This window comes from Capra hircus, chromosome 12, assembly GCF_001704415.2.
Source record: "Capra hircus breed San Clemente chromosome 12, ASM170441v1, whole genome shotgun sequence".
NCBI lineage: Eukaryota > Metazoa > Chordata > Mammalia > Artiodactyla > Bovidae > Capra > Capra hircus.
The window spans coordinates 10,503,695-10,529,045 of record NC_030819.1 but is presented as its reverse complement, the minus strand read 5'-3'; the positions used below and the strand labels follow the sequence as shown (position 1 = coordinate 10,529,045).

At 43.8% G+C, this 25,351-nt stretch overlaps 1 protein-coding gene across 13 annotated transcripts in view; it reads right to left on the bottom strand.

The window, feature by feature from the left end:
* DOCK9 (dedicator of cytokinesis 9) overlaps window positions 1–25,351 on the bottom strand; it is a 288,599-nt gene that overhangs the window by 60,397 nt on the left and 202,851 nt on the right. For all 13 annotated transcript variants that reach the window (XM_018056406.1, XM_018056414.1, XM_018056410.1 and 10 more), the window contains exons 27-35: window positions 25,086–25,157; window positions 15,193–15,339; window positions 14,914–14,997; window positions 13,756–13,867; window positions 9,928–10,106; window positions 9,570–9,683; window positions 7,451–7,571; window positions 3,293–3,426; window positions 1,108–1,222 (exon numbers count right to left, since the gene is read on the bottom strand). In XM_018056406.1, coding sequence (XP_017911895.1) covers window positions 1,108–1,222; window positions 3,293–3,426; window positions 7,451–7,571; window positions 9,570–9,683; window positions 9,928–10,106; window positions 13,756–13,867; window positions 14,914–14,997; window positions 15,193–15,339; window positions 25,086–25,157 — 1,078 coding nt within the window. The remainder of the gene's footprint in view (window positions 1–1,107; window positions 1,223–3,292; window positions 3,427–7,450; window positions 7,572–9,569; window positions 9,684–9,927; window positions 10,107–13,755; window positions 13,868–14,913; window positions 14,998–15,192; window positions 15,340–25,085; window positions 25,158–25,351) is intronic.

Below are 25,351 nucleotides of genomic sequence, written 5' to 3'. Positions count from 1 at the left end.
CATCATTCGCCAAAAAAAAAAACCCACAAAACTTGTCTATTTGTTTTTTAAAAAAATAGCTGTTTGTTTCTTTTTTTAAAAATAGCTATTTATTTGTTTTCTTTTTTTAATAGCTATTTTAATGTAACATGCCGACAGAATAAAATACCCCAGTTACAAAGCATTTCAAGGACTGGCACGCTACTCCTAACCTCTGAACTATGGTCAGCTCTTGGTGCTGCTGAAATGGGCGCTTGATAGAAAAGAAACACTATCTGCAGGCAGAAGTGCCGTTCCCTGGATGCTCGAGGGCCATAGCCTCTGCCGCCAGACAGGCGGACTTCAGGTCTCCAAAAATGGCATTTTCCTTTCAGAAGAGTTCATCTTCTCTCCATGACCTTAATGGAGTTCACAGAACACTTTCTGATTTGTTACAGGGAAATAAGATTTTTTGGCCAAGATAAGAATTGACATTGTACCATTGCTTATACCACAGTAAATCAGAGTTGCAACTGTCCTGCCATGGATGTTCACAAGCTTCACAAGGTGCTGATAAAGCATTAATGGTTGTGGTCATTTCTGTTTTAAGATGGGGTCGTCAAGCCCTTAATCAGAAACTCAGCCTACCAGGACACCACTACTTCCATTAGAAAACTAAACACTTCTAGTTAAAGCCACGAATGCAGCATGCATATGCTCAGGTCGCTGACACTACAGTCTCTAATTCAGGAGACTGACCAATAAAATTAGGCAAGTGGTCCATAAGCTTGTTTGGACAAATGATACTTAATTTAAAAAAAAAAAAGCTCCTTTCATTTATTTGCTTCTGTCTCCTCTGGCAAAGACGTATGTCTGAGTTTAATATAAAATTTTAAAATTCACACTTTAGAACTTCACACTTCACACTTTAGAACTTTTTATAGAATATAGTAATTAATGAAAATAAATGTCCAAATTAAGACTTTCATTTCTAGTACATTTAGTAAATTAACATGTATTTCAAACAAGAGAGAGGAAAAAAAAATCCATTTAAATCCTTAAACCCTCTCTTCCAACTACAATTTTTAAAGGATAAACTGAATACTGGTACAAGGAAAGTAAAACAGATTTCTTCATTTTTTTACCTACCGTCAGACATGCTTTTTAATATGTAAAGGAAACACATCAGCAGGCTCTTAATCTCAGACTGGTCCAGTTTGTCACAGCGAACGACGGAATTTCCCAAAGCGCCACTTTGTTGATGCTAAAGGAGGAGAAAACACAGGTGACTTTTCTCCTTTGTTACAAGTAAAACAAAGTTAGGTTCACTTTTCTCCCTTGGAAGAGAAAGATTTTCAGAATTTAGTCAAATCATGTAGGTTGGCAGGTGTCCATGATTTGCCCACAGGCACATCGTCACCACACACACACACACACACGTGCTAATCCATGGGAGTGCTGTCTTGTCTCCTTTGCACGCTCTCCCAGGACAAGGCAGAAGGCACGGACCTTTCAAACTGAATAACCACAGTCGTGGTTACTGGCTTAGTTCTGAAATGCCAAGGAAAACTTCATGCAGAAAAGTTTATGTGCTAAGACAGAACGCAGAAACGATGCTTCAGAAGATACCGCCAAACCAAGTGCATCCTCAGGAGCACGTCAGTGGCTGAAACAGCAAATTAAGTCCAAGGAGCTGCTGTGGATTGGCCACTGAAGCCTGGAGCTGAGTCACGGTCATTCTGTTACATTCTAGAGCAGCCTTAAAGGAGGACCACGGGCAGGGGCCTGATAGGGGCAAACAGAGTCATCTCAGCCCAGCAGGGCCAGAGGCCCTGAGCTGATGTATCATGCCACGATCAGCTCAGCGCAACAGTGCACACTGCACACAGCCCAGGGCACAGGGCGAGGGCAGTTTTGCCACCAGGCAGCAGGTTCACTTCCAAACTATTCACGTTTAAAAAAAAAAAAAAAGAACAAGAATCTTATCTCATTAAAAGAGAACACAGGAAATTAGAAAATCTTCAAAGTTACAATTCCAATTGGAATCAGGAAATTTTTTTTTTCCAAACACTAAGCAGAAAGATCAGTGAAAAATATTTTGTCTTTCATTTCAATATTTCATTCAAGGCATTGATGGGCAATTGAAAAAATATATAATTATTTTTCAATTCAGTTCAACTTCAATTCAATAAATCATTTTTCAATTTATTTTCAGGCTCAATTAACAACATACATAAGTAGTTCCATCATAGGGAGGAACCCGGTGCCATCAGTGGCAAAGCTGCAACACAGGGGCACCCTGCCGCCCACCCACTTCCTCAGCACCCCTGGGAGAGCTCAGGCCTTCTCCCAGCGGGGCCTCCTCCGGCAGAGGTGGCAGTGTCAGGAGCGAGAAGTCCACAGTGGCCCGGTGTCTCCTGGCCGGCTGGTCGCTCTCCTCCTCCTCCTCCTCTCCGGCACCGTGGACAACACAAGCCGAGTGCCTTCTGAGCAGCCTCTCCCTCTACGCAGGAAGGCGTGTCAGGGTCAAAGGAAAAGTTCAACAGGTCATGACCCCTGCATAGAGATGTCCGTATGGCTCCAGGACCGTGGCTGAGCACCATCGGGGAAAAGCCAGACCCGCAACCCCATGGTAAGGTTACCCACCTGATTCCAAGGAAGGATGGCCTCCACATGTCTGAGAATTGGGAATGCATCCCTAAGTGGGTCACCTGCTGACCGATACACGTGCTTGCCTATAACTTGAAATAACTTAGGAAAACAGTGGCCAAGGTGAGACTCATCTATCATGGTTCCAGGTCTAAATCTAAGTTTTACCCATTTGCACAAAATTCAGAATAGTTTTTGTTATTTCAATAAAAATAGTTTAATATGACCAGATGTGTTGTGTTGGGGGCACAGGGTGAATAGAGTGATTCCCAATAAGGATTTATCCCTGAGTCATCCATACGATCAATTAATCTTTTCTGGAGCCAGCTTTGGATCCAGGGCCCATTTGCATGGATAACTGTGTTATAAACTCTGTTCTCTTTCACAGACCGTGGGGATTCTTAGCAAGTGGCATTCTGATTTCCCTATCTGTCTAAACTGCCAGAACCAAAGTGCTCTTTGTAAACACTGATGAAATGCTAGAACAGGAATAGAGGGGTGCAGGGGACGGGCCCCAAGCTTAAACCATACTCTGACCGACTACCCCAGGTTTAACTGAGTTGTTTAAGAAAGAAAGGAAAAAAAAAAGGTCCAACTTGATGAACATGTGAACATGAAGCATGCCTACTTTGGGCTGAATCCATCAGTTATAAGAAAACACTTAAATTACCAGAAAGGAACTTACCTTCTCCAGGGAATTGCTCTTCTCACTATTCCTTTCTGGAAGGCTGTTCCCGGAATCTGTGCTTATGAGGGAGCCTCTTGAATCAGCATTTCTCACGCTATTGATGTTGGGAGTTGAGTTCGTATATGGAGAAGCTAAACAAAGGTCAAGCCAAGACCCAGATTTGGTGAGACAGAACAAAATAAAGGTAAGCCCTCAACTTTAAAGGAGACTGCTTTTAGGGCACTTGTTTAAACTTGTTTTTTCTGTGAGGAAGTTGGCTTAAGACTTTTATTCAGTTACCTCTCCTTTAAAGAACTGGGCCACATAGCGTAAAAGCAAACTTGAGTCTGAAACATTCCGACATAACTATCAATTCACTTATGAGAAACCACCTTGGATTGCTCAGACTGGGGGAGAACGTGCTGATTCAGACTGGGGTAGAATAAAGACTTCAAAAAATTAAAAAGATAAATCCACCTATAACCATCAAATTAAAAAAAACCCCAAATCATGCAATAAACCCACTGTACTCAAATGGCATGCCCAGGAGCCCCAGAAAACCCCGAGGGATGTCACGGGACATTTTCATTTTTCAAAGAAAACACAATACGTGACATCAGTCGGAAACCGTAGTTTTAACCTCAGACTGCTACATTCCTTTCCATGATGTTATATCTCTCTGAAGTGGGGTTGCTGTGATAAAAACCAAGTACTGGGTGAAAATCAGTGTGGAACAGGAAATGAGAATGCCGGTGAGCAATCTGATTTCAAATGTGAGAAGCTGTGCAGCGTCCAATAGGCACGTTAGTAAGAATAGGCCCCATTAGTAAGAACTGTGGTTATTAAAAATAAATTTTTTTTCTTTAAATTTATGTATATAGGTTTCAAATGCCTTTTAAGTTGTTAGGTTATACATACTTATTAAGTTATTTGGCCTTAAGTACCTAATAAACAGAACCACTTGGTGTTTCTTTTGGCCTGGGGATGCCATGAAAAAAACCACTCTGATATGAGGGTGCTATGAACTGAGACTGTTTGGGAATCTCTGCAAAAAACATTTACGAGCAGAGAGGAAATCTAACTTGGAAATAAAATTCGTGACATCTGTGAGGGGAAAAAACAAAAAATAGCATTTTAAGGCAGAAGTCAGCCCCTACCTCAAGACTATGGAATTTTAAAAAGTACTAGATTGACTTCCTGCTTAGATAAGATTTCAATAAATCACATAATTAAAAATGACCCTCAGACTTGGTTCACTCTGAGCTGAACCAAGAGGCACGCTCCCGGCAGAGAGGCCTGGCTGGCTGTGCAAACCGCAGAAGACCCCCAACCCCATGCAGCAGGCTGTGAGCATGGCCCTCTCGTTCCCAAGCTGCCTTCACATGAGATGCCTTCACCTGGCACCTCGGGACAGGCAGGCCCTTCTGGGTTTCAGCCTGCCAATTAGCTGCCGTGGACTGAGACACCTCTAAGTTAGTCCACCCCCCACCCCCAGGCTTATCCTAAAACCGATTCAGTGTGTTAAGTACATCAAGGAAAGAAGGGTCAGGAGAATCTGAAAACATAAGTGAAGGCGGGAACATGTAAACCACGGGCCACCAGCAGCATGACCCCAGGACAGGAACTGTGCAGGTCAAAACGCTATGAAAAAGCAATAAGTCTTTTTCTGTACTCAGAAAAGAGACATGCACTGTGACCAAATTATAGCTATCGGCCTCCTAATATAACCGGACTTCATATTTAATATAGAACACAGAGCTCAGGGGAAAGAGACTCTTGGGAAAGTAAAATTAGACCCTAAATTCTCAGAGTTTTAGGCTCAATTCCAGAACAAGAGTCCTAATCTAAGGCAAACAGATGGAAATGCAATAAATCAAAATCAACAGGCTTAGTAGAACCATGTTCCTGTTGTGTGTGTTTGTCTGTATTTAATATCCTGGCCTGGTGCATAGTGCATAACTTTTCAGAGAACTTTAGTTCAACTCTCCCCTCTTTGGTACAGACAGCAAAACGCAATACACTGAGTAGGTGGAAAAAAGAACTCTGAGCCTAAGAATGCATGCCTTTTAAAATGAATGTAACCTTACAGTAGTTTTTATCCAGGCGATGAATTGGTTTTAGAAATTTTCATGCACCATGTTCCAAAGGCATTAAAAAAAAATTGCTGAGGGTACATCCTCAGTAAGTGTGGAAGGAGAATCTCCTCGAGATATGGAATTCCTTGGTAAATAAAAGAAGAGGTAAAGCTACCAGAAAATGACTAGCAAACCCAGTTCAAAGGTGGGGGCTTCCCTGGAAGGCATTTCTAAAAGGAAGTTAGGATTACAGTGTTTAAAGATGGGGGTTGAGGGGAAGGTGGGGTCACAGATAAAAGCCCGAGTATAAATAAGTCTGCTGTGGTGAATTCCCGTGAAAAGTGGATCCAGATCTTAAAATTCAAGAAAGAATGAAAAAGACAAAATTAGTCTCAAGTACTTTTCATAACTTCACCACGAACACAGAGCAATCGAAGGCCATTTATGCCACTGAAGTTGTGCTGAAGACACTCCCACGGCTCAGCTCCATGTTCTCAAGGAATCCCAAACCCTAACTGGGCGAATGTGGAACTGGAGAAATCAAGCCAGAGTCAAAACATCACCTCATTCTAGTTTCACCATTTTCGCAAAGCCTTGGATCCTACAGAAATGCTGGTCAGAGGGATCAGAGAGTTAAGATTTAGGCTGCGGGACTCATCTGACTAGCTGCTAAGAGCCTATCACAAAGCATGAATAACACTGAAGAACTGTGCTTGTTACAATGGCAGGCAAATAACAACACTGAGGAGTCTACCTTGCCAAGCTCTGCAACACTGAACTAGCTCTTCTTCCCTCACCAGGACTGTTTTTGAAATGTGGGCACAGGATGAAGAGGACAGACATCTTGCCCTTGCAACTGTAAACGGTGGAAGTCTGGACCCAAGGACACAACTGTCTGACTTTAAAGCCAGTGCCATGGACTGCTGCAGACAGAGCCAGGAATGGACCCCTTCCCACTCCCAGAGAGTGGCTGGGTGAGTGGTCAGCGTGAGAGCCCCAGGAGGAAGGCAGTGGAAATGCTGTGTGCCAGGCTCTGCATTCTGGATGAATTAACTCATTTCATCTTTACGGTGCCAAAAGTGAGGTAAACAGAACTATGAAAAATACACATAAACATAAGCAAGATGAAAGACTGGTATGGGTGTTCGAGGATAAATCTGAGCACTGGTGTGAGGTTTCCAATTTTACAGTCTGGCCAGTTTCGTTGCCTACATGAAATAGCATGTTAGCAACAAGAACAACACAAAAGCTAAGGACATAAGCTCAGAATGAACAATTAGCCTGCAGATTAATTAGATAAAAGGACTGCCCTTTTATTCTGCCCTGTGGGTTAATTCCATCACTGGGTGGTCTGAGCACTAGCCACAGTAGGGTGCTTCGTTTATCCAAACTGTGGTGTAAAACAGAGGGAGAGATAGAGACAGCATAAGCCTGTGAGTGTCTGTGAAGATGTATATATATTTTTGTACCATTATCTTTATGAAGGAGCTGGCACATAGGTTCAATTAGTCAGAATATTAATCAGTACATTTCTCAGGCATTTTTTTAAACGGAAAAACTACTCAGTTTGAATCTTGAATTATGCCATCTGTTTTCCTCCCGATGGGGGCTGCTCTAACATTAGTTTAGATAGAAAAAAAACATTCTAGGAAAGAAGATTTTAGAAAACTGATTTCAGCATTGCATTTGAGCCATAAACCAGTAACTCCTTCAGGAATTACTCTCTCACATTTCATCTAAATCGTTAACACTACAAATAAACCCTAATCCCCCCCACACACCTGCAAAGGTTTTTTTCTCCTAAAAGCATTAACAATCTAATTTGAAGATTTAAAATGAAAAATTAACATGCATTAAACACAAAGCAAACAAGACAAATATGCAATTAAGTGTCCTATACTCGGAATTCCTGCAAACTGGGGATCTTTATTTCAGTGTAGGGTTGAGGGGGGTTTCAGAGCTGAGCAGCAAAATAAGAAAAAGAACATGTGAAGCAGAAACTCAAGACTTCAAAGTTCTGATCTGAAAGCTAATGGACGACTGGATTAAAGACACTTTCTGAATGCAACTAGCCAGAAACAAGTCAGAGTCCGAGCTTTACCAATGCCAGAGATGGCGCCAAAGAGGTCCTTGTGCAGGCTGGCGTCCAGCGCACCCCCAGACTTCTGGGGCGTCACTAACGGGTTCACTGCCGGCAGAGCGAGGGAGTCTTCCTTCACAGTCTGTGGAAGGGGGAGAGAGACAAGAAATCATTAAAGATGGTTTTAAAAGAGTCACCGACTGTTCTTGGGAGTGTGAGCGTGAGTGGGAGAACAGGGCAGAACGGCCTGGCCTGCCCATCACGTGTGGGTGGGAGGACCAGCACGGAGCCTGGGAGGGGAGGACGGAAGGGGCGGGCTGCAGCAGGAGTGGGGAGCTCGGGGCACTTCAGGCCTGGCGGGCAGAGCAGCCTTGGCCCAGGGAGTCCTGTCTTCCCCCAGGAGTCTAGCACCTCTCCCTTTCCACAGCTCGGATACCCAGCATCTTTCCAGATTATTTCAGCAGGTTTCTTCCTTCAGAAGAAGCCTCGAGTGCTCTTTCTAACTGGAACGTTGGTTTCTCTCTCTCTCATCAGAAATCCTCCCAAAGGAGCAATAATGACCTCACAAAAGTGGAGGTGAAAACCTCTGCAGGTTAGGCGCTTCTTGTGAACTCCCAAGAAATTGTGTTCATTGTGAAGTTGTGTCATAACAGAGATTATACTTGGGTGGAAGCCAGAGAAAAAGATGGTGTTCATGTTTCTCAGGGTTGAAGGACTACAGAGAGGACCCTGAATTGCTTATTCTGATTAGAAAAGCAGACAGATTTAGAGAACACACAGGTGCAGGGCAGAGTTGGCGAGGGTGAGATGAGTGTGATGAAGCCCATTTAAGGACAGTGACCACTCATGCTCCTTGGAACTATTGATATAAAACATGCTCTACAAATAGGCCTCCTCTCAATGCACCATCAGATAGGAGATGTACTCAGAGGAGAGAGATATAAAAACCAGGACAAAGCACCAATGTAGGAGAAAAAGGGACAGAAAACAAACACAAGGAAACTCCCCAGTGTGTGCCATCATGACAGTGGTAAGATGAACAGTGGAGCCAGTGAAAGGGTCTAGAATAAACAGGAAAAGGACACGGAACTGCTAACCTGTCCAAATTAATGGCCGACTGTCTCCAACCAAAAGGCTTTGAGATCATACCTGGCATCACCCTTCACTCAACTTAACTTGCAATATATCTTTAAATATCTGCATAAGGCTAAAATAAATTAAGGTGGTCAATTAAGGGAGGTGGGATTGCTCATCTTGGCTCCACCCCCCACAACATCTAGTCTGATTATCTCTCTAATTTTATAGACACAAGGAAACTTAAGCCCAAAGAAGTGGCTTTTCAAAGACTCTATAGTATGCTATTAATACACCAGGGCTGAGATTAGCACTGACATCTTGTAACACACAGGTTAGAATTATGTAGAATTATGCTTTTTTTAAAAAAATAAAATTCTTACCTCTATAGATTTTTCTTGGATACACAAAGATCCTGACATCTTACAAGAAAGTGAGCCATCAGGAAAGCATGGCTTTTTAATAATAATTTCTTTTTTAAGAATGATTTTTAACAAGAGCTGAAGGTTTACTGATTGACCCCATCTTAGCCAGAAATGCAATTTACCAAGACTACTGTAGATTATTATGGTTTGGGGGGCAAATAGGAGCAGTGTATAGTTGAAGAGTGTCCCTCCAAATGCACATCCACCCTGAACCTCAGAACGTGACCTTATTTGGAAAGAGGGTCACTGCAGATGTTATTAAGATGTAAGATAAGATGAGGTCACTGTGGATGAAATCCAAGCCCTGGTGTCCTTATAAGGATGGGACAGGATACCAGGGACACGGATGCACACCAGAGAGAACACCACGGAAGACAGGCAGAGAATGAGTCACACAGCCACGGCCAAACACGGCAAGGTTCCAGGCAAGCACCAGTGGCTGGGAGAGCAGCACAGCCCTAGCTCTTCACCCAGCACCTCCGGAGGGAACCAGCCCCTCTGACACCTTGATTTTGGATCTCTGGCTCTCTGGCAGTGAAGGAATAAATTCCTACTTGCTCTGGGCCATCCCGTCCGTGGTGTTTTGTTAGCAGCCGCAGGAAACAAATGCAGGCTGTGTCTGTGTGAGCGTGCTTACGTACACTGCCAGGGTTCACCGGGAAGGGAGACACATCTCTCACGTTGATCCGCTGGACGTTCTCAATCAGCAGACCGAACAGAGGCAGGTAGAGAGTGGCTATCCTTGCCTGATGGCTCTGGAACAAAAGGTGCACAGTGTAAGTGAATCCCGGTCTTGGAGAGCTTAATGATGGACTGGGCGAGCACTGGCCAGGTCCTGTATTGGGACCCTTCCTATAAAGACGGCTGTTAGATTTTATTGCATAAACAGAGAAAGCTTTTGTGCTATTATTACTAATTTTCTAGTTGCTTATTTCTTTGGATTACTTAAAATGAAGGTCATGTTATCAGTCACATTTCCATGCATCAGAGAACACTCACCCTGGAAGCGTATCTGTCGTCAAAAGAGTGCTTTATTAGCAGGTTCTTGAGCACGCTGATGGCAATCACTCGGACCTCCCTGAACTCCTGGAGGGCGGCCCCCACCTCCCTTAGTAAGAGTCCCACCAAGAAGTGGTTTCTGCAGAACTCATCTGTTAATGCGTAGTCAAGCTGAAGATCTGAAATGAACATATTAACAAACTGATTTAGTTAGAAGGGATGTAATACTCTTTGAATAAAATAAAAACCAAGCCCACCCTTTCCTTTCAGGCTCCCCTGTGTGTGTCAACAGATGGTCACATCTGGCTCCCACAGGCTGATAACCTAAAATACTGCTCTACACTCCAAAATGAAAACAGAGTTTAAATACAATTAAATCAATCCACAATGCAGGAGCCTGCCTGCAATGCAGGAGACCCAGGTTCGATCCCTGGGTTGGGAAGATCCCCTGCAGGAGTAAATTTCTACTGACTCCAGTGTTCTTGCCTGGGAAATCCTATGGTCAGGGAGCCTGGTGGGCTACAGTCCACAGGGATTGCAAGAGAGTCGGACATGACTTAGTGACCAAGCCACCACCACCAAATAAATGCACTGGATTTTGATTATAGAAAGTATTACATCCCACATAATTATTAAGTCAGTGAATAGTTTTAGGACCAATTTTTAGAATATAGAACAGCACATTATATTACAAATGTAATTTTGTTACTGATATGAAATTCAAATATTGTAGTAATTGACAACATTATAGAGGAGTAATTTGTGCACAACAAACACATAACTAAAGAATAAATATGCATGGCCTATTAAAATGTTCTTCACTACATGGGTTCATTTATCTATTTCCTGGTCATTAATGCCCATATACTCCACCCAATTTGTTTAAAATGACCGAGTTAGCATATAACCTACTTATTTTGCTATCACTGAAGACCTTATTTTATATAGAATTTTCTCAAATATTCTCTTAAAACTTCTGTACCTCAAAAAGCAAATGGAAAACTAATATAAACTAGAACTAAAGTGGACAAAGCACCAAATCAAACTAGCTAAGTCATCGGCAAGCTAAGAGACAAGACTGGAAGCTCCTCTAGAAAAGAGATGCAACCAAATGTGAACTCTACTGAGGGAAGGTAGAGACAAGTAGCTAAACACCACACTCTAAAGCTGAAATAACACTTTTCCAGTAAGCTGTGGCTTGGATTTAAATTCTTATACCACATCCATTGTTAGAGGAAAGTCAGTGGGCCTCTACTTTGGTTTTAATCTCATGCTGGACAGTTGTTTCTAAGTCTATTTAGATTCTCACTCAATTCCTAGGAACCCTTTTCAGGACTTTCCAGAACGCTTGTGTCCACTGTTTACGAGTTTTAAGCACATATTATTGAAAAGGCAGTTCACAGCCTGAATTCACATGAGTCCCTTAGAAGAAAACTATTTATGGGTTTAACTGTACACATGTGTGTGTGCATGTGAGTACGTGTGTGTGCAGAGAGGAAGGCGGAAGAGCAGGTGAGAAGGGTGAGAGGAAGGAGAATGCTAAAAAACAAACAAACAAAAAAAAAAACCTTATTCCTACCGGTGCAGTTATGAAAATTCATACTGAAGCCACCTGTCCTTCTAGCTCCGAATTCCGATAGTCTACAAGAGGTTGTGCAAGTCTCGGGGTATGTGAAGGCTCTCCTCACTCTGTTCTGTGGGAATAAACAACTGGGCCAGTGGGGAAGATTAGAACAGGTTCACTGCCCGACAGAAAGAGCTGTCCTGAGCACCGTGACAGATGAGAGGAAAAGATAGTCATGGTCCCCAAGGATAGGTGGGCCAGTAACTGCTGGTGGGCTAAGGGTGCAGGGTGGGGCGCTGGGAGAGGCAAGGGCCTGGCCAGGCCCAGATCCAGTGACTGGCCAAGTGTCTGGCTGCGAGGAACACGAGGACCCCAGCGAGGTGCTGTGTGAGGCTGAGAAGTGTCAGGAGTGAAGAGGTGGGACCAGCAGGTGTATCTGGCATGTGGAGAACAGCTCAGGGGGAGACAGGTGGTGGGGCAGGGTTGGGTGGGGGATTCTGAATGGCCCAGAATGCTCAGCCCTGTACCTTTTCCAATTATTACCCCAAAGTCACCTTCTCAGTGAGGCTCTTCCTGGCCACCTGATCTTAATGTCACCCACTTCCTATCCCGTTCCCTCACTTTTCCTCTCCATAGCACGCATCACTCTGACAGCCGGGGACTTCATCCTTGTTGTCCACAACTGTATCCCAAGGTTAGGTAGAGCTGGTGCTGGGCAAATATTTGCTGAATGCGTGATAACCAATGTCAGGCCACGGTCCCTATCTTGCTCTTTACAGGCAGTTTGAGCCTCTTTTGGGCATTTAAGATATTTATGTCTCTGAATGATGCCTTTGTGTATTTCTCCCTGAATTTCAGTTCAGTTCAGTTCAGTCACTCAGTCGTGTCCGACTCTTTGCGACCCCATGAATCGTAGCACACCAGGCCTCCCTGTCCATCATCATCTCCCAGAGTTCACTCAGAGTCACGTCCATTGAGTCAGTGATGCCATCCAGCCATCTCATCCTCGGTCGTCCCCTTCTCCTCCTGCCCCCAATCCCTCCCAGCATCAAAGTCTTCTCTAATGAGTCAACTCTTCGCATGAAGTGGCCAAAGTACTGGAGTTTCACCTTTAGCTTCATTCCTTCCAAAGAAATCCCAAGGTCACTTGATTTAGGTGTCATCAATAATTTGATGGAGAAGGAAATGGAAACCCACTCCAGTATTCTTGCCTAGAGAATCCCATGGACTGAGGAGCCTCACGGGCTACAGTCCATGGGGCTGCAAAGAGTTGGACACGACTGAGTGATGAGGCAACAACAAATAGTTTGGTGGCATCCTTCCACTTTTTCTCTTCTGCAGCATAAATAATCCTGAGCACATGCAAGGTGCTAAATACTGCACTACGATAGACCCGAGAGACTAGGTGGATTCATTTGACTTACTCAGTGAGGACAAAGAAATCTCCATGAGCTTAATTCTCTTCAAATTCAGAAAGGATACAGAACAGTTAATAAAGACTCAACATGCAAACATAGAAAGCATGTGAAAAGCCGTGTTGCATGTGACAAAGGTTACTGCTACTGCTATAAACAAGGACTAGGAAAATAGTGGGAGAATACACTTTAGAAGTGAAGCAGGGTTTTTTGTTTGTTTGCTTTACTTCTTAAAGAAACCTCCTAGAGGACCTAGTGATCCCAGGAGCAAAAGACAAGATGCCTCCCGGGGATGTTACAGTAATGTGTTAGCTACAGTGAGAACAAATTCACTGGCTTTTCGTGAATTTTAAAATTGATCCAAGTACATGGGAAATGCCTAAATGCATAGCACATGTAAGCATTTCAGCAATCACTTGCATTCTTTTTCTTTTAAAGGAGGAAGATGCAAGAAAGCAAGCGTCACACCCCACACCTACCTACAGGAGTGTCATTTGACTCCACAGCTGGTGAAAGAAAAGCTAATTCATAAGAAAAAAGGAAAAGTGAAACAAATAAAAATAAACTACAGTAAATAAAAAGGATTTCTATTGTTTAAACAATGGAACTGTTCAATGAAAAAAGAGTCACACTGCCATGATCAAGTCTGGTAAGTTTGCTTAAAAAAAGTTAAGTTCCTATGAAGCATTTTATCAATTTTTTAAAAAAATGGAAATGAGAAAAAAAGGGACTTCACCAATGAAAAATATAAAATATTCTTAATGTCATGTGTGAACTAATTCTTTTATTTAAAATGAATGGCTCTCTTTTTGAAAAAGACTAGGATTAATATATTTAAAGATAGATTACCTTGATATCTTTGAATCCTGCCTTTTCCAAACGGCATTGGTAAATTCAAAGGAATATAATGTTCATGATTGCACACCACACGAAGAAATTCGAATTTGTATTCAAAGAGGGTCTGCAGGAAAAAAATGGTTATAGTCATAAGTTATGGATACTCTGCATAGCCTTCTAAGAAACCCCTGAGGAATGACCCTCTGCCTGTGGCTTCTTCCCTGTCTCAGGGCTACATGCTCTAGGCTACTTTACAGATTTCAGCATGGCTTCAGGGATTCATTTGAAAATGGGGAACACATTTTGCTACATAATGTTCTCCATTGACTTTTAGGGCATTTATTATTTATGCTCCTCCGACTTCAATAAAGGATTTCAGGCAGCTTATAATTACAGACCAGATTCAAAGCAAGAAAAAAATGAGAAAGGCAGACCTTTAAAATAAACACACAAGGGAAGAAACAGAAAATTCTAGCAAAGAAAGGCTGTGTGGTTCCTTCTGTTACCTTGTTAAATAAACTATGATTTGTAACAAGAATACTTTTAGTTTTGCAGCTGAGAAGTCATTTCGGGTACTGATGAGAAAAACCAACAGGTATGTTTATGTTGCATTTGGAATTACTGTGTCTCTAATATCTCACACAGGCTTCCCTGGTGGCTCGGTGGTAAAGAACCAGCCTGCCAACGCAGGAGATGTGGAATTGACCCCTGGGCCAGGAAGATCCCCTGGGGAAGGAAATGGCAACTCACTCCAGTACTCTTGCCTGGGAAATCCCATGGACAGAGGAGCCTGGTGGGCTATAGTCCATAGGTGTCATAAACAGGTGGACATGACCTGGTGACTAACTACACACACACACACACACACACACACACACACACACACACACACACACACACACACACACACACACACACACACACACACACACACACACACACACACACACACACACACACACACACACACACACACACACAATATCTCACATACTACTGTGAATACTAGTTATTAATAGTTAGTATCTCCAAGGGAGGGCAGTGAGTAATGCCTCTGGGACTGAAAGAAAATTCTGATGTGAACACAGAGAAATAGGTGGGTATCTGGATTCACTAAGAGAGGCAAAAAGAAGTGTGTAACACACACACACAGGCAGGCACACACACTACCTTAGGATCTCCAGGAGCAAAACAGCTGATGTAGTTGTTGATCTGCTTGAAGACAAAGCCTCTGTCCATGAAGGTGAAACATCTCTGTGGAGGAAACAACCCACAAGGGTAAGTATTCAGGCTGTCATGGAAAGTTGGGTTCAAATCAATGTTTACTGTGAATAAGTTTATCCTCTGGCATAAACATATTCACTGAGCACCTACTGTGTACGAGTCACTCTGCTAGAAAGAGCACATTTGGCCCCCAGTGGACGCCCTCCCCACTGGAGGCCCCCCTACCTTGATGAACATAGCCAGGCTGTGGTTGGCATTCTTGGACGCATCCGGGTTATCTCGGAACTTCTGCGTGATGTGAGGCATTAGCATAGTCACAACAGTTTCCACCGCGTGATGATAGGAGGCAGGGAATCTCTGGTTTCGCAACAGCTGAAAAGGGTTTAGAGCAAACACTGATTATTTTTTAAGTTGAACTGTTTTGGGGGGAAAAGAAATCTCATCTCTGAAAGGTACAGGCATTCAAATCAGCCAAAGTAAAATGCAGAGATCGCTTTAGAAAGCACTGGCTTAGGGTTAAGCCTCAAGTATTCAAACTGAACACACACAGAATGGTGAATGTATGTCACTAGTTGAAAATGCTCAGAAGGAGTCCTCTTTAACTTTACATAATAATAATTTTCTCTGTCAGGAATGCATACCTAAGAAATTACACACACATCACTAAGTGATTAGCTCCTACTTACCATGTATCTTCTACATACTGGGCACTGTACTAGATATTTTTATATAACCTTTTCATTAAATTCTTAAACACTCTCATTTTATAGAGAATCCGAGACGTCAGGTAAATGTGTCTTCAGTCCACACAGCTAACAATAACAGAGACTCAAACCTGGATCTATTTATATGGTGAGTTCAAGGCCTGTGCGCTTTCTGCTCTGTGAAGCTGTACTGCCCCCTCTCCTACCCTTCTCCTGCTCCATAAGTGGAACAATTTACTGAGGACCTGGAATGGGAAGCGGGCTGTACTGGATGGTCCATGCATGCATATGATTCTAACCCCAGAGCAGGGGGTGTTTCCATCCCTATGTTACAGACGAGAGGAAACTGAAGCTTGAAAAGATTCAATAAAGAATACTAACTGACCTTTAATATCCTTCCTTCCCTTCTCCCTTTTAGTGGCAGAACACCAGGGTTTGACAGGGACACATGGCCTCCCAGCTAGAGGCTACATTTCCCAGTGTAACTTGTGGCAAGATAATGGTCATGTGACTCATTCTGGCCAGTGGGCTATAAGAGGAAGTTATGTTGCCTTCCGAATCCTCCTCTTTGCCACTGCCTAGAATGTGGGGTGGTGGTGAGCCAGCTTCTCAACCATGCAGAAAAGGATGCTACCTGGGCTGGATAATTGGATAGGAACGTGAGTCCCCAAATGACCTTGCAGGACAAGCTTCCCGCTGTTTGAGCTGCCTATGGCTCATAATTTTCAAAAAGAGAGAAATGAACCTACTGTCTTATCAAAGCCACTATTATTTTGGCCTATTCTGGAGCAGCCAAACCAGTATCTTAATAGCAAATAAACAGTATTCTGTAAAACTAGAACTGGAGCCTAGGTATTCTGGTATGAGAGCATGCATTATTTTATGCTTTAAATACCAGAAACTATAGTGAAATTTTGGAACTCCAGCTTTACAATAATCTCAGTTCTCCCACCAATAACAAGAAAATCTTTGTAAATGTACATAAACTGAAGAATCCAGTGAGGGAAGGATCAAGTCATAAGAATTGGAAGTTTATCTACTTTCAAAAACAGAACAGTAAAATCTGAAATTCTGAAAGGATTTTGTTCCATTCTGGCAAACCAGTAACTCTAGATTCTGAGGTGCAGTTCAGTTCAGTCGCTCAGTCGTGTCCGACTCTTTGCGACCCCATGAATCGCACCACGCCAGGCCTCCCTGTCCATCACCATCTCCTGGAGTTCACTCAGACTCACGTCCATCAAGTCTGTGATGCCATCCAGCCATCTCATCCTCGGTCGTCCCCTTCTCCTCCTGTCCCCAATCCCTCCCAGCATCAGAGTTTTTTCCAATGAGTCAACTCTTCACATGAGGTGGCCAAAGTACTGGAGCTTCAGCTTTAGCATCATTCCTTCCAAAGAAATCCCAGGGTTGATCTCCTTCAGAATGGACTGGTTGCATCTCCTTGCAGTCCAAGGGACTCTCAAGAGTCTTCTCCAACACCACAGTTCAAAAGCATCAATTCTTTGGCACTCAGCCTTCTTCACAGTCCAACTCTCACATCCATACATGACCACAGGAAAAACCATAGCCTTGACTAGATGGACCTTAGTCGGCAAAGTAACGTCTCTGCTTTTGAATATACTATCTAGGTTGGTCATAACTTTTCTTCCAAGGAGTAAGCGTGTTTTAATTTCATGGCTGCAGTCACCATCTGCAGTGATTTTGGAGCCCAAAAAAATAGAGTCTGACACAGTTTCTACTGTTTCCTCATCTATTTCCCATGAAGTGATGGGACCAGATGCCATGATCTTCGTTTTCTGAATGTTGAGCTTTAAGCCAACCTTTTCACTCCCCTCTTTCACTTTCATCAAGAGGCTTTTTAGCTCCTCTTCACTTTCTGCCATAAGGGTGGTGTCATCTGCATATCTGAGGTTATTGATATTTCTCCCAGCAATCTTGATTCCAGCTTGTGTTTCTTCCAGCCTAGCGTTTCTCATGATGTACTCTGCATAGAAGTTAAATAAGCAGGGTGACAACATACAGCCTTGACGTACTCCTTTTCCTATTTGGAACCAGTCTGTTGTTCCATGTCCAGTTCTAACTGTTGCTTCCTGACCTGTATACAGATTTCTCAAGAGGCAGCTTAGGTGGTCTGGTATTCCCATCTCTTTCAGAATTTTCCACAATTTACTGTGGTCCACACAGTCAAAGGCTTTGGCACAGTCAATAAAGCAGAAATAGATGTTTTTCTGGAACCTCTTGCTTTTTCCATGATCCAGCGGATGTTGGCAATTTGATCTCTGGTTCCTCAGCCTTTTCTAAAACCAGCTTGAACATCAGGGAGTTCATGGTTCATGTATTGCTGAAGCCTGGCTTGGAGAATTTTGAGCATTACTTTACTAGTGTGTGAGATGAGTGTAATACAGTGGTAGGCTGAGCATTCTTTTGCATTGCCTTTCTTTGGAATTGGAATGAAAACTGACCTTTTCCAGTCCTGTGGCCACTGCTGAGTTTTCCAAATTTGCTGGCATATTCAGTGCAGCACTTTCACAGCATCATCTTTCAGGATTTGAAACAGCTCAACTGGAATTCCATCACCTCCACTAGCTTTGTTCATAGTGATGCTTTCTAAGGCCCACTTGACTTCACATTCCAAGATGTCTGGCTTTAGATTAGTGATCACATCATCATGATTATCTGGGTTGTGAAGATCTTTTTTGTACAGTTCTTCCATGTATTCTTGTCACCTCTTCTAAATATCTTCTGCTTCTGTTAGGTCCATACCATTTCTATCCTTTATCGTGCCCATCTTTGCATGAAATGTTCCCTTGGAATCTCTAATTTTCTTGAAGAGATCTCTAGTCTTTCCCATTCTGTTGTTTTCCTCTATCTTTGCACTGATTGCTGAAGAAGGCTTTCTTATCTTTTCTTGCTATTCTTTGGAACTCTGCATTCAGATGCTTATATCTTTTCTTTTCTTCTTTGCTTTTCGCCTCTCTTCTTTTCACAGCTATTTGTAAGGCGTCCCCAGACAGCCACTTTGCTTTTTTGCATTTCTTTTCCATGGGGATGGTCTTGATCCCTGTCTCCTGTACAAGGTCATGGACCTCATTCCATAGTTCATCAGGCACTCTATCTATCAGATCTAGGCCCTTAAATCTATTTCTCACTTGCACTGTATAATCATAAGGGATTTGATTTAGATCATACCTGAATGGTCTAGCAGTTTTAGCCTCCATCAACCATTAGCTATCAGGAACTCAGGCATGGACAACTCTAACCACTAAGCATGACTGCCAGCTCCCAAGCTAGCCACTCCTAAAAAACAAGGTCTCCCAAGAAAAGCCTACCCAATGGTGCTGAGTTAACAGCTGCTTAAACCATGAAAAGTGGATGGAAAATTCTATAATGGAGGGATGGGGTGTACCACACATACCTATGAGTCAATACTATCACAACTAAAAGTGGGACAACAATTGGGCGTCCCATACCTCCTGATATGTAAGATACAGGAGTACCAACTAAGGTGTATCCTTGCCACATAGAAAATCAAACCTGAAAGGAGTTTAGCCTCTAGACATCACTACACAAGAAACAGACGGTACAGAGAATCATGTAATGTATTACTGCTAGCTTACAATCGGCCAAATCTAGAGTGTGGGAAAATCTGCAGGTCAGGTGGCCTACTTTCTTCAACAAATACACTGCATACAGAAACAAACAAATGGAAAAGGAACAGTGTGAGGGTCCAAGAGAACTTCAGGGCCACATCAACCCATGGCAATGTGTGGACTGTGTTTAGATCCTGATTCAGATGAATTGTAAAATGACATTTTTGAGACACCTGGGGGAAACTGAATACAGATGGGGTGTGAGATGATAATGAAATATTGCTAATTTTATTGAGTGTCATAATGGTGCAATGGTTATTCTTTAACGGCTTTACCCATTGGATATTATACACTATAGTTTTACAGAGGAAATGATAAAATATTGAGGAAATGTTCTTAAAATACTCTAGGTAATAGAGAAGTATGGGGGTGGATACATAAAGCAAGAATGGCAGAGTGTTGATAACTGTTGAAGCTGAGTTGGTGAGAGGTGCATGAGATTCATTAAACTACTCCCTTTCCTTTTGAAATTTTCTATAATAGATTTTTTTATTAAAAGGAAAGAAGTGTGGTGAAGAGTGGTGTATAATTAACATACCAACCAACCAACAATACTGCTCGGTGATTAGGAGGTGATAACTCAGTGCCTTGGAAAGGTGAGATGAAGCTCCTCCTTGTGACAAACAGCTATTGTCAAGAGTCCTAATTTGGCAACACAGCAATGAGTAAGATGCACATGGAAGGGTGATAAAGACTGAGGTGATGAGATGATTTTATGGAGGGCACTATAAACTGAGATGGAAGCGCATGACCCAGGCTAACGAGCTGATGTCTAGGGCAGTAAGTATATGAGCGCTGGCTCAGGACAGGACGCTAAGATGGCGGGGGACTTCCTGGCCAAATGAAACGCTACCGCCTGACCATGTCCTGCTGTGGGATTTTCCGTCAGTGCTGCGGCAGCATCCATGGTGGCCCGGCCCCCACCGTCTCTGCCTCCAACAGATGCTGCTGGTGAGAGGTCTGCCTGCCCACAGACTATTCAAACTCCAGGGGGAAGGCAGACTTGTTGGTATAAAAGTTTTCCAACCACTCTGGTAATGCACTCAATTTCACCTTGTTACCACCCTTCCTCTCCAGGATCTCTATTAACTGTCCGCTGCTTGCCCGCAGAGCTCCCCCACAGTCTCATCGCTGTCTCTGAGCTAATCCTGTTTGCACTCTTCCCTCTACCCTCAGCCTGAGCCCATACCTGGGCACGAGCTCCTTCCTCTGCCGGACCCTCATTCTTCTCCCACAAGGGAGGCGGCCTCCATGGCCCAGGCGGAGCTCCAGCTCCAGCACCACACGAATGTCCTCTCATGTTGGAGCTCACACAGACACCTTCACATGCTCTCCTCTAAATGTGTGTTCTCCTTCTCCAAGGACTCTGTCAACTACACGGTGGAGGCCGCACTCCCCACTCTGCCTACATCTCTCCTCAATGCTCTGCCTGGAGCACACACTGAAACACACCCTCGTGGACGGAAGCACGGCTGTTAACCATTCTGCCATCACAGATGCACAGAGTTTCACACATCATTCAGGAGAAGTCCAGGCAGTCCACTCAGAACAGGAACCACACTGCCCTTCTTTCATTCTTCAAATGAATGCTCTTTTCTTGCTCAATTAAGACAGAAAATGGCTGAAAGCTAAACAACTGACACTTAAGGAAGAGGTTCAGCCTGTCCCCAGCCAGGCTTCCAGCTTCCTGCAGGAGCACCTGTGGAATGCTAACAATTTGCTTGAGTCAACGCAGGAGGGAAGGAAACTCAAAATGAGTCTGCTGAAATTATAGCTGCTAAAACTAAACCACAGGGAAGAATAACCTAAAGTACGCTGACCTTAGAAGCAGAGTGAAGCTAGGGGTTGGGAACTCCTCAGGAGGCCACAGTGAGGCCTATTTTGCATTTTCCCCCCAAAACTACTTATTATACATTCTAAGCACATCACCTATGGAACACTCAAGTCTGGAATGGTCACAGGTAATCAATCCAAACTTCGCAGGTCCATCTGTGGTGGTATGGAAATTGACTATTTCAGATGCTAGTTCAGAGAGAGGCTCTGATTCTCAGCTCTCCTCTGCAAAGGGGTCATAGTTTGATTGGCTGGGGATGGGAAGGTAGACACATGACATTGCCTCCATCTTCGGCACGACAGCATGCCGGTCTATCCCTCCCCATATATGTGCGTCAGATGAAACAGCCTGGCCAGCACCAGGAGTGGAAAATGAAGACAGAGGCTCATCACACACTATGACCCCAAGTGCTGGTTTGTGGCAGACTTTCTTGGGAAGGGCGCCTTCAAGGACACTGAAAGCACTGTCTAGCTCTTCTGTGAACCATGGCCCAGGTGCTCCTATGAGACAGGTGTGTATCTGCTTACAGCAACTGAAGACGACTCATCAATGAGGAAAAATGTCAAGATCAGGATTATAAACACATTGGAGTATTTTGACAATCTTCAGCCTAAAAACACAAAAACTCTAAGGGGATTTGACCATGATTCTGGAAACCACCAATGGTGCAGAAACGGTGAATATGAACGTGTTCCCTAAATCCAGAGCACAGGGACTAAGGCATGCAACTCTACACATGTCAGACAAACATGAAAACAGCTGATGCAACCATGTACAACTCATCACCTAAGACACGAGGCAAAGTGACTGCAGGCTTCAAAAAGCAGAAGAGAAGTTCCTCGGTCAAGGTGTGATTTAGCTAGTGCTTACCATGGGGAAAGAGAATTGGGAGGGGCAGTATAGAGCCAGGGAAAGAAGAGGCAAGAACTATTAGGTGTAAAATGAGCTGCAAGGATATATGGTACAACAAGGGGAATATGGCCAATGTTTTATAATAACTATAGATGGAATATAACCTTTAAAATTATGAATCAGAATTACAATTAATTTATATAATATTGTAAAGCAACTCTACTTCAATTTATAAGTCCTACAAAAATTAAAAACGAGTGGTTTCAGGGAAGGGTGGCATGATTTAGGCAGAGGGTGGTATCTTGGGTGACATGGAAGCAGAAGTCACGGGGGAGGGGAGCCCCTCTAAAAGTGACCAGTGTTGGACTCCCCCGAGTGATGAGCAGGTGTTCAGAATCCCTTTTTATAGTAAATTATGTTACAGTTAAGCATTCTCTTTTTGGATGTCTGTGTTTCTTTTCAAGCTGGAATGCTTTAAAATAAACTACCTCTAAAAACCTTCCGAATGCTGTTTTGAGACCAGGATATAATTAACTTACAGAAAAGGTTGTGCATGGCAGCACTTGAGTGGCCTGTGTAAAGCCCTAAAGGATAAACTAAATATTTATCCATGGAGCTAGAGAATTGGGCTATAGGCTGGGAACGGCAGGACACTGGTGAGGGGCTGACTCTGACTTTGGCATGATTCTTGGTTTTGCGAGGCTGTGTGATCCTGGGCAAGGATCTAGATCTTCATGGGTCTAGACCTCCACCATGCGCCTCTGTGAAATAAGGGGGCAGCTGCACAAGAAGATGGCTTTCTGGTCTCTACTGACCCCAAAATTCTGTGGTTTAATTTGGCATCTTGAAAAAAGAACACACACAATCCTTTATTAACTTTCTATCAAAGTTCTAGGCTAGATGACACTGATCCGTGTGTGTTCAGTCATGTCTGACTCTTTGTAACTCCATGGACTGTAGCCCACCAGGCTCCTCTGTCCATGGGGTTTCCCAGGCAAGAATACTAGAGTGGGTTGCCATTTGCTCCTCCAGGGGATCTTCCTGATCCAGGGATTGAACCCATGTCTCTTGCCTCTCCTGCACTGGCAGGTGGATTCTTTACCACTAGCACCACCTGATACTTGATTTTAAATACACTTCCCAGAAATGTTTCAGACGTGTTCCTCATCTCCTTGACCATAGCTCCCGTGGTCTAACTGCACATTTTCCCACCTGATCTCCATGAGGGCACGAACCACACTGCGTTTAACTGCATAACCTTTGAGCCTCACATATAATAAGGGCTCAGCAGATACCTTCTGAACAAATTGGCTATTTAAAAAAATGTAATCAAGTCGCCAGTCTCTGAAGTGATCCCATTTAAAGACAAAAATTATGAAAATCCAGTAGGGCCTTGTTGTGAACTGAATTCTGTCCCTCTCACTGACTACCCCCCAGAAGCCCGATGTTGAAGTCCTAAGCCCACCTCAGAATGGGAGCGTTTCTGGAGATAGGGTCTTTGAAGAGGAAATTAGGATAAAATGAGGTCATCAAGATGAGCCTTAACCTTACAGGACACGCGAGGAGGATATTAGGATGCAGACAAGCAGGGAGAAGGTCCCCCCCGCCATAAACCAAGGAGAGACACCTCAGAGGAAACGAGCCCTACAGACACCTCGCTCTCAGACCTCTCCCCTCCAGAATCACAAAGAAATGAGTTCTGTTGTTCAAGCCCCCGGAGTATTGTACTTGTGATGGCAGTCTCAGCAGACTAAGACTGGCCTAGAGCCTGTCTTGAATAGGAGATGACATCTTTAACAGAAAGGCAGTATAACATAACATGGTGAGGGTGTGTGTGTGTGTGCACGAACACGTGTGTGAGTGTGCCTAGTTAGCTGCATACTGCCAAGGAGACAATCTGCTAGATTTTTCCCTTGGCAGGCTGTGCTGGCGTGATCTAGATGGTGCGTTACTCTGCGGAAGGCAGGGCCCACCTCCATCTGGCATCTCCCTGTGCACTAAAATTGGACTTAAAAGGGGGGAAAAAAAGGAAACCTCCTCAGGCTCCAGCACTGGAGCTTTATGTTCTGAACCACACCCTCCCACCTGACAAAGTCCACCAGCCTGTCCCCAGGCTTGCTTTGCACCCAGATCCCTGGTCCAGGGGGCCTAGAGCTCAAGCCTCCCTCCCTCGGGCCCCCTTATCCTTCCCACATTCATTGCGGGGGCTGCTGGGCTCCAAAACGGCTGCTCCCTGCTCAAGCACCCGCTGCGCCCGACCACATGCCCCGAGACTCCGCTTCTGCGGAGCTAAGATGCAGCAAGAATCCCATCACACAGCAATTCTGGGACCCAGAGAGTCTCAGAAGCAATTCTGCCCACGGCCACCTGGGTTTACTGCGTTGGAATTCTATAAATATGTATCTACAGTGAGCCTCAGACAGCCAGTGGTGGTGTCAGTACAGAGTCAGTTCATCTTGTGGCAGAGACCAACAGGAACCAGGGGACATCCTGGGACACAGAGAGTCACACAAATCTGGGACCCACAGGGAGGAGGTGTCCGGCAGGGATGGAGTTGTGTCTCTGAGTCCACTCATTGGCTACTGAGGCTGTGTGGTCATATTTGATTTTCCCATCCAAGTTCCTGAGAATACTGTACCATGTTCAAGACACTTAAATACCAGGTAATTACATTTTAAATGAATGCTTAAGCTGCTACTCCTATTTCCACAAATGTGAAGACTTCTAAGCTATTCAAAGGAAAAGACATACTTCTGTTTGGACTTTTAATAACACAGTGCTCCATGAGTGTGGGCTCTGGAGCGGGACTGGTCACAAAGCCCCCTCCCTCCATGTGCCATAGCACAGCCCTGGGCACTCATGCACTCTGGTCTTAGCTTCTTCATGCATAAAACAAAGGGCGAGACTAGCACTTCCGCCTGTGGGGTTGTTGTAAAGCTAAAATGCCTTACTACTCAGAAAGCCCCTAGAGCAGTATCGGGACTGGTACCCAGAGAGCTTTAATAAGTGTTGGCTACAATGAAAGAGATGTCCCCCCACCGAGAACTGCCAGGTAAACCTTGAGAGGAAGTGGCATACCTTAACTTTGGAGTTTTCTATCAAATGCTGAGCCATGGATTTTATCAAAACTTCAAAGAAAAACCATGAATACTGAAAAATAAAAAAAAGAATCCAGTAAGGAAAACAACAAATCAGAAGATGAGACATTTACTCTCTTAGGAAGGTCACTGACACGAAACAAGTGTGACCTGAAAACACAGCTGAACCTCTTGACAAATGGTCGGACCCGAAGGGCACGGCAGATATGCACCTGCTTCCACGTGCCCAGCAGTAAACAGTGCTGT